This window comes from Denticeps clupeoides, chromosome 3, assembly GCF_900700375.1.
Source record: "Denticeps clupeoides chromosome 3, fDenClu1.1, whole genome shotgun sequence".
NCBI classification, from domain to species: Eukaryota; Metazoa; Chordata; class Actinopteri; order Clupeiformes; family Denticipitidae; genus Denticeps; species Denticeps clupeoides.
This window is the reverse complement of record NC_041709.1, coordinates 12,554,673-12,563,007: the sequence shown is the minus strand read 5'-3', so window position 1 is coordinate 12,563,007 and position 8,335 is coordinate 12,554,673. Positions and strand designations below refer to the sequence as shown.

Genomic DNA, 8,335 nt, shown 5'->3' with positions numbered 1-8,335 from the left:
AAACTGATTTGGGATTACGTGTGTGGTTTCACAAGCATCTGTCTACACATCTGCCAATGACTTGAAGATATTCCAAAATGGGTGGTTTACAATGGATGATGTGTGTAGTTTTAAACTGTTCAGACATTTATTTTTGCAAACATTTCTAGAACTTCCAAGTTTGTTCGTTGAATGTAAAAGTGCAGATTATATTTTGGCTATTAATGCAGTTGAGATTAATACCTGTCTAATTCGCTTTAAAAATGCATGACACATTATAAGTAATTTATACTAAGCATTGTGGAACAGGTTTGGCTAAAACCTTCCGGTTTTACCCAGACTTGTTTTACCACATTTCAGCAGTTGCTTTGAAACACTGACAAACTGATTTAAAATGCCAAGGTGGACAGTCGTCTTGTTGGACTTTTTTCTCATCTGAAAGAACAAGATCTTCAATCTAGATTTTTTTTTCATCATTGTCTTCAGGACATTAGACAGCTTCATTATGTCTGTGAATTTGAGCAAAAATGGCAAGGAGCTTGCTGCTGCCTACTCAGAGGTCGTTGATGGTAGAACAAGTACAAACTGGTAAGAGACAGGGAAGCTTCTAAACTGTAATTACTATTGTCTAGGATGTCTCTTAACACTTTTACATGCTTCAGTAACCTAATATGTTCTACAAAATTAACATTAATTATATTTTCTTCTCAACATTATATGATTTCAACCAGAGAGAATTTGTCAGACATAATGAATATAATACAACAAATGTATTATTTCCGATAAATAATACTTTTACAGCATTTATCAGACGCCCTCATAGAGAGTGACTTACAATCAGTAGTTACAGGGACAGTCCCCCACTAGATATATTATATATTTTTTGTTTGTTTTTTTAATATAGGGCCCTGTTCACATATGAAGGAAACACCAATGACATTCAGGTGGCTGGGAAAGGAGGTGAGTCCTTGACCTGTAAGGATTTTCAATAATGTGCATTATAGTATCGCAGGCTCCACCCGTTTTACGGACAATCACTCATCTAAAATTCAGATGGAGGATTGGAGGAAATGGTGGATGAACTCAGCAGTGGGAAGGTGATGTATGCCTTCTGCAAAATTCAGGATCCCAGCTCAGGCGTGCAAAAATATGTCCTAATCAACTGGGTGAGTCCTTTATTTCCTGGTGTGAACGTTTTTTAAATCCTTCAGATATCAGGCGGACATTGATGTGTTTCATTATGGCTGATCATTTTTACCCAAGACAGGTGAGAGTGTCAAGGAAGTTCGAAAAGGCACATGTGCCAATCACGTTCATGCAATGGCCAATTTTCTAAGGGTGAGGCTTAATGGCTGAATGCTGAAATGAATCATTTGCAGAAACAACATTCCATCGGATTTGTCAGGTCTGCCATCTGTATTCACTTTCAGGGCGCTCATGTGACCATAAATGCACGTTCAGAGGACGATGTTGACCCAGAGGCCATCATGCAGAAGGTTTCCAAGGGTGCTGGTGTGAACTACAACTTCCATCAAGAATCTAACAACCAATTCATTGACACTAGCCCACAAGGTCCAGTGGTAAGATGTAGTTAAACAAAACAAAGACAGAGGAAATATGGATCTGATGAACATAAGATGATCGATTAAAGACAAAAACTGAGAGAAACTATAGTCCATGTATAATATTGTCAGAAACACATAGTCACGAACTGTTCAATCAGCAGTGTGCTGAAATCCTTCTTCTTCACAGCAATCAGTTTACCAAAAGACCAGTGCCATAGATGAAATAAAAAATACCAAGAAGGATCATTTCTGGGCACAAGCAGAGGTGAGAGCATCCTGTCCAATTGTTTGAATTTTGTAACAAAGCCTCTTCCTGTCACCATGGTTCTTTTATCTTGTTCTTGTGTTGTGCACCTGCATTAGCAAGATGAGAAGAAACGCAGACAAGAGGAGCGCAGGAAAATCCATGAAGAACAACAGCGACTGGAGATAGAGAGGAAGGAGCAGGACTTAAAGGAGGCAAATGACAGGGAGAGGCAGCAGAAGAAAAGATCAAGTCAGATTGATGAACAAAGGTACAAAGACTCAGTTGTAATAAAAATAAAAGTACAGGAGATTGCTTGCATTTACTGTATTCTGAAAAATGCATTAAACCGATCACTGTGATCTGCAGACTTTTTCAAAAGAAACAGGAAACTGAAGCCAGAGCTCAGGAGCAGCAACAACAGGTGATTAGGACTTCTCACTCACGTTAAATTTATTTCTGACAACGTTTGGCCTCCGAGTTTCATTGATGTAATGAGAGGTCTGTGTGGCAAACAGTGAATGACCATAAATATTTCAATTCGGTGGGGCTTTCATCTTAATTGACAAATCTTGAGGTTTCAGTTCCAAAATTCTCATTGAATCTGTTACACATAATTGAGAGTATACTGCAGTTAGTATACTCTATATGGGGGATTTATTGAAACCAGTCTGAATGGTAAAGTTTGTTTAATTGTTCTTAGGAGAAGCAAAAACAGGAGGTCCAAGGCACCCCGAAAGCAGGAATAGGCAGATCTGCATCAGTTCAGAAAGCTCATGTGAGTCAAGTAGAGAACTGATAATGAGACAGACATAAGGGATGCTCATGGACCATGGGTTAATCATAATTTCTTTGTTTAGGAAGCAGCCTCCATTATTTCCCAGCGTTCTGTCAACCCCTTCGATATTTTCAAACAGAAAGAGAAGAGTTCAGCAGTCAGTAATGGAGGCTCAGGAACAGCCTCCCGGCCTGGTGAGTTCAGTGCAGCTGATTTCATTCATACATTATGTTCACAACAGGGGTGTAACAAACCACAAATAGAGTGGACATGAAATAAAATGTTCTAGAAAAAATAGACCACAATAAATCATTTTTAAACTTTTTAATACCTATAATGAGACCTATAACTAACATTTGATCTAATTACAATCTTTTTGAGTTCACACCAATAATTAATTGAAGACACTCTGATTAACAGAAAATAAAGATAAACTGCCCTAGTAGGATCATCCTGACATTCACATAATTTCAGTTTTAAGAGCTGATTCTTGTATAGTTTGGCTCTGCATTGTGAAAAGAAAATTGATTCTTGGAATCATTTCTGTAGAAGCTTTCATTTCTTTTTCAGAAGAGAAAATGAAAAATCTGCAATAGTCTGCAATAGTCTCTGTGACCACAGTGCGACCTGCATGGTGGCACACCGGCCTATCACACATACACCTCCATGCCTGAGTGCCACTGAGAGCATGTAATCAGGTGGAAATGCGTCAACATCTGAGCCGTGTAAAGATTTAAAGAGGCTTTACTAAGACGGCTTTTTTATATCACTGAAGCAGTGCAAACTGCTCAAACTAAGGCAAATATCGATTCTTCCTTTATTCTTTTATATCACCCCATTGGCAGGGGTGAGTTGCCTATAACCCCCTTTGCAAGACAATGAGTCCCCAAAGCAGGACTTGAAATACTCTGTCTTGTTCATTAATTCGTTTTTTCTTGTTTAGGGCGTTTGCACAGCCTATTCCTTCCAGACCAGCACAGTGGGAGCAAACTCATAAAAGAGCCTCTTAACCCACAGTCTCCAAAAACAGCCACCCCAGCCGCGTATGTCCAACACACAGGTATGGTGACATCAACATTTTCTAGAATGATGCAGCGGTCTAGCAGTAGCCCGGGATGCACTTTCCTTTCAGAATGAAGTTTGTTACACAACTGCAAAAAAACTAGGAGTCTAGGAAGACCCATTTTCTAGTAACTAATTTCTAGTCACTCATTCTCTGATCAATCAATGAATGTGCATCAATCAAGTAATTTTAACTCATTTTAAACTGATGAAATGTTTGTTAATTTGTACTTTTTCAGAGCCACCTACTCAGGATCAATTTGGATCTAATGAGGTGGAAGAATCAGATGATGAATGGCAAGGTATTTTCTTAAATTAAATCTAAAAATGTCTAGCAATGTCTTTGTAAATAACTAAAACAAAGATAACATAGTATTGCTTTGCAGATTCTGAATCAGAGGGTGAAGCAGACCTGTACAATGTCAGCAACCAGACAAGTGGAGAAGTGCTTTATGAAACTGTAAGTTTCAGGACCGAATGGAGTGGTTCTATAAAATCAATTTAACTGGAGATATTTATGTGTTAATCTGAGAAGACTTTTGCCATCCAAAGTAACACTGCACATTCTATTAAATGCACAAATGATTGATGTGAATAAGCTTTGAATTATTCTCTTTTATCAGGTAGAAGACATACAGTCGCATTTTGAAGAGGAACCTGCTGCTAACATCTGTGCCAGGGCCCTGTATGACTACCAGGCATGTGAGTGAGAATCGTTTTTTTTTTGCTTCATTTGCTATTCCTTTTCATCCAGTGACAAAAAAACGTTCACTGAACACTGTGTATAGGGGCAGTGGTGGCCTAATGGTTAAGGAAGCGGCCCCCGTAATCACACTGCTCCCTGGGTGCCTGTCATGGCTGCCCACTGCTCAACAAGGGTGATGGTTAAAAGCAGAGGACACATTTTGTTTAGTCACCGTGTGCTGTGCTGCAGTGTTTCAAAATGACAATCACTTCACTTTCACTTTTATTTATCTTTCTGGCATCTGTGAAGGTTTTGTTTCTTCTTTCCTGACAGCGGATGATACCGAGATCACCTTTGATCCTGGCGATATCATAACTGGTGTTGAAATGACTGACGAAGGCTGGTGGCGAGGATTTGGCCCAGATGGACATTATGGAATGTTTCCAGCCAATTATGTAGAGTTAGTGTAAAACAACTATGCTTTTACATTGATTCCTTTCACTTGCTGGAGTGTCTTTGTGTGCCAATGGGAATATTTAAAATGTACATTATAATAACATAAAAGATTTGAAACAGACATGTGCCTTCTTTTTAACTACTACTTGACCATTTACATTTCTCAGACGCCCTTATCCAGAGCCACTTACAATCAGTAGTTACAGGGACAGTCCCCCCCCTGGAGCAATTTAGGGTTAAGTGTCTTGCTCAGGGACACAATGGTAGTAAGTGGGATTCGAACCTGGTGTTCTGGTTCATAGACCAGTGTATTACCCACTAGGCTACTACCACACCTAGTACTTTGTTGACTTTTCATAAACAAGTCAGTCAATTTTATTAAAATAAAATTTGGTCATGGCACTGATGACGGCTGTGTGGTGAGTGGTCGGCCAGAGACATTTCAAAGGAATTGGGCGACGTGGGCCACGTGACGTCACATTCCTGGGACGGCCGGGCGATATATTGACGTCATCGAGCGGCACGCTCCATACGTTGAGGCGGAAGACATGGCTGCAAGGTTACTTCTCAAGGCTGCTGCGCGGGCCGCGACGACATGCCGGGCGTCCCCTGCCGTCGCCCTGAGCCGAGGCATGGCGGCCGGAGGTAAGGCGACTCGTTCCGGCCGCGGCGTGTGCTCCGCGAAGCGGCTGGCATCTTCTCGGGCATCGGCTTTGAACTCTTGCCAAGGGCAGTCAATGGCATTCCGTCGAGCGAGCTCCACTGTGATGCTAACGACGCTAGCCTCACGGTGGAATACATCGCGGCCTTATTTCCCTTCTTTTTCGTGATTTCACTTCACGTCACCGCAATAACGTGTTAAGCGTGTGTTTAAAATCTGTTTTTTAAAAAAAGGGAATACATCGCCTCGGAAGGTCGTTCGCTGAAATTGTTAGGCTAAGTCGCTTCTGTCGGTATTTTATTATATATATATATATACCGATTCTAAGTGAAGTTCTGGTCCGAAATCTTTGTAGCGAATTAATTCTTTGTTTTTTGTTTGTTTTAGGCATTCCAACCGATGAGGAACAGGCCACGGGTCTTGAGAAAAAAATAATGAAAGCAGTGAATGAAGGCGCGGTACGTTTTAACAACCGGTGTTTACTTAGCTTGAACGCTTTATGCATTTTCATATATATATTTTTTTACGTAATTTTAATATTTGACAAGTGCCATATGTTGACTGTGTTACGGCCACTGCAAAGACTTCTGTTCTTTTCATTTAAATTTTTTGTATTTATAGCTCTAGTTTTGCAATTTTTTTTTTTTATTAATTTTTTTCCCCCAGGATCCCTACAGCATGTTTAAACCCAAAGAATATGCTGGTTCAAAACAAGATCCCCATCTTGTCCCATCTATCACAAATAAGAGGATTGTTGGTTGCGTCTGTGAGTGATTTAAAAAATTTTGTTTATAATAATGTGAATTTTGGTCAATTTTTAATTTATTGATATATATATATTTTTTTTTATAGGTGAGGAAGACAACACTGCAGTCGTATGGTTTTGGCTTCATCAGGGTGAAGCCCAGCGCTGTCCATCTTGTGGTGCCCACTACAAGCTGGTTCCCCACGAGCTCCCCCATTAAATCAGGCTTCAGTGTGTTAACTTATTTGGTTTGCCTTATGGACTGAGGCTCTCATGACTGTCCACATGCACTGGGATGCAATAAGAAGCTGGCACTGTGGGTGCATAAATGTGTGGTCTTGATTCTCCATAAAATTAAAATATTTTAAAGCGTTTATGAGTACTGAATTATTTGTATTTTTAATATATATATATATATATTTTCTTGATAAGTTAAATAATTTCCAAGTTTAAGATGCTGCTGCATCCAGCCAGTAGAGGTCAGTCTTTTAAAACATTAGAATATATAGACCCCTGTACACTGCAAAACGCTGTTCATAAATCATTTAAAGATTTTCCATTTTAATCTAAAGGTTGTACAAACCAGGTATTTTTCATGTTGGTATAGTGTTTTTTTTTTTTTTTTCCCTGTCGTTCAAGTGCATGCAAATGTGGTGCTTTGGTGGCTTGAGTTGTCCCCAGGTGTAAGGGAACAGTGCAGGGCTGCATTTCTGGGGTACTGACATGGGTGCAAAATATCAGGTTCTCTCGGTGACTTGACGCTCGATCTGAAAGGTACAGTTTTTACTCTCAACCAATAAGCAATCAGAAAAAGCAGGAGCCGTCCTTGGAGCAATAACTAGAGTAGGAATTGTCCTTATTAATTTTTTCAATTACTGAACCCGGAATAGCCTGGTGAGGAGGGAAGTGTATGTTCCTTAGCCAATCTGTCAGTAATCCACATTACTTCTGGGTTCACGAACGTATCACCGCATAATCACAATACCAGACCATGGAATTACATGTATGCAAAATGATGCAGTACATATTTACATTTACCAGACGCCCTTATCCAGAGCGACTTACAATCAGTAGTTACAGGGACAGTCCCCCTGGAGCAACTTAGGGTTAAGTGTCTTGCTCAGGGACACAATGGTAGTAAGTGGGATTCGAACCCGGGTCTTCTGGTTCCTAGGCGAGTGTGTTACCCACTAGGCTACTACCACCCTATATATTATGTGTACTTGGACTGAAGCGGCAATATGTCATTCTCTTGAAGTTTACCAACTGACTAAACTGACACCGGCTGCTCAGTCTGGAGTCAGGAACTCAGGGTAGAGATTAATTGATTTCTATCATTTCAGTCGGGTCAATGTCTCGCAGTAAATAAGCGGCCTTTAGTAACTATCCTTTCCATATCATTCAATGCTTGTACATTTGTAAATAAATGTATTAAATGTTAATTTGATTTGGAAATCTCGGCCACGTTGTCAGGTGATTGTATCCCATATATAAAACTCCTGTTCTTACGTGGCAGGTGGCGAGTAAAATAGATACAGGGTATTTATTATTGCAGGTGGTTTATTACTTTTCACATGGTTTTACCCAAACACCACAGCTCATTTTTCGTTTTCCGTTCAAGGCCACACCCACCACATTAAAGCATCCCGCACATTCATATGTGTGACATCACAATGACAGCCCAGGTGGAAATGGCTATGGTGTCAGGTGATCAATGAAATAAGAAACTGAAAGGATTGCAGTCGCCGCTTTGTGGCTTGCTGCAGTACAGATAATAATAGTCTGTTAACATTGACAAAGGCTAAAAAAATAACAGATATTTGGAAATAAAGTTAATAATATCATTTAAGATAAAGCACGATAAAATATCATTCAGATTATCAATAATGATGATCAGGGTTATACTAAAGAAGTTATGTGTTAAAAGTGTTGCATACATATTTATTTTACTTGCTTAAAATACAGGCGTTATATGAGAATTTTATATTAAAACTTATAATACCCAGTGAGCTAGGGATCCACCTTCATTGAATTTAGTCTATCACTAATGATTCAAGCAAATGTCCAGATAACATTTTTTATATCCCTTCACTTCAGGCAACAGTTTGACTAGCCAAAATGTAAACTTGTAAACTTCAAAAGTACTATATTTACTCCAAC

The 8,335-nt window shown here is 39.5% G+C and overlaps 2 protein-coding genes across 2 annotated transcripts; both read left to right on the top strand.

Moving 5' to 3' along the window:
* Positions 1-347: 347 nt before the first annotated feature.
* On the top strand, positions 348-4,888 carry dbnla (drebrin-like a). The gene is made up of 15 exons (XM_028973691.1): positions 348-567; positions 884-939; positions 1,033-1,145; positions 1,243-1,317; positions 1,410-1,559; positions 1,732-1,809; positions 1,908-2,059; positions 2,158-2,212; positions 2,492-2,566; positions 2,649-2,760; positions 3,510-3,626; positions 3,868-3,930; positions 4,015-4,088; positions 4,252-4,330; positions 4,647-4,888. Exons 1-15 carry the CDS (start codon positions 485-487, stop codon positions 4,781-4,783), a joined length of 1,419 nt encoding a protein of 472 aa, XP_028829524.1. The 5' UTR covers positions 348-484; the 3' UTR covers positions 4,784-4,888.
* Positions 4,889-5,267: 379 nt separating this feature from the next.
* cox5ba (cytochrome c oxidase subunit 5Ba) lies at positions 5,268-6,549 on the top strand. Its single transcript, XM_028973800.1, has 4 exons — positions 5,268-5,414; positions 5,818-5,888; positions 6,097-6,196; positions 6,283-6,549. The coding sequence occupies exons 1-4, from the start codon at positions 5,318-5,320 to the stop codon at positions 6,393-6,395; spliced, it is 381 nt and encodes a 126-aa protein (XP_028829633.1). The 5' UTR covers positions 5,268-5,317; the 3' UTR covers positions 6,396-6,549.
* Positions 6,550-8,335: the final 1,786 nt, after the last annotated feature.

What these genes read in the sequence shown, in the direction of transcription:
- cox5ba (XM_028973800.1), top strand. Translation starts at nt 5,318, where the DNA reads ATGGCTGCAAGGTTACTTCTCAAGGCTGCTGCGCGGGCCGCGACGACA. An exon ending in CCGAGGCATGGCGGCCGGAG is followed by an intron (nt 5,415 to 5,817) that starts GTAAGGCGACTC and finishes TGTTTGTTTTAG; the next exon opens with GCATTCCAACCGATGAGGAA. An exon ending in GAGGATTGTTGGTTGCGTCT is followed by an intron (nt 6,197 to 6,282) that starts GTGAGTGATTTA and finishes TTTTTTTTATAG; the next exon opens with GTGAGGAAGACAACACTGCA.
- dbnla (XM_028973691.1), top strand. Translation starts at nt 485, where the DNA reads ATGTCTGTGAATTTGAGCAAAAATGGCAAGGAGCTTGCTGCTGCCTAC. An exon ending in AGGAACAGCCTCCCGGCCTG is followed by an intron (nt 2,761 to 3,509) that starts GTGAGTTCAGTG and finishes TTTCTTGTTTAG; the next exon opens with GGCGTTTGCACAGCCTATTC. An exon ending in CCTGTATGACTACCAGGCAT is followed by an intron (nt 4,331 to 4,646) that starts GTGAGTGAGAAT and finishes CTTTCCTGACAG; the next exon opens with CGGATGATACCGAGATCACC.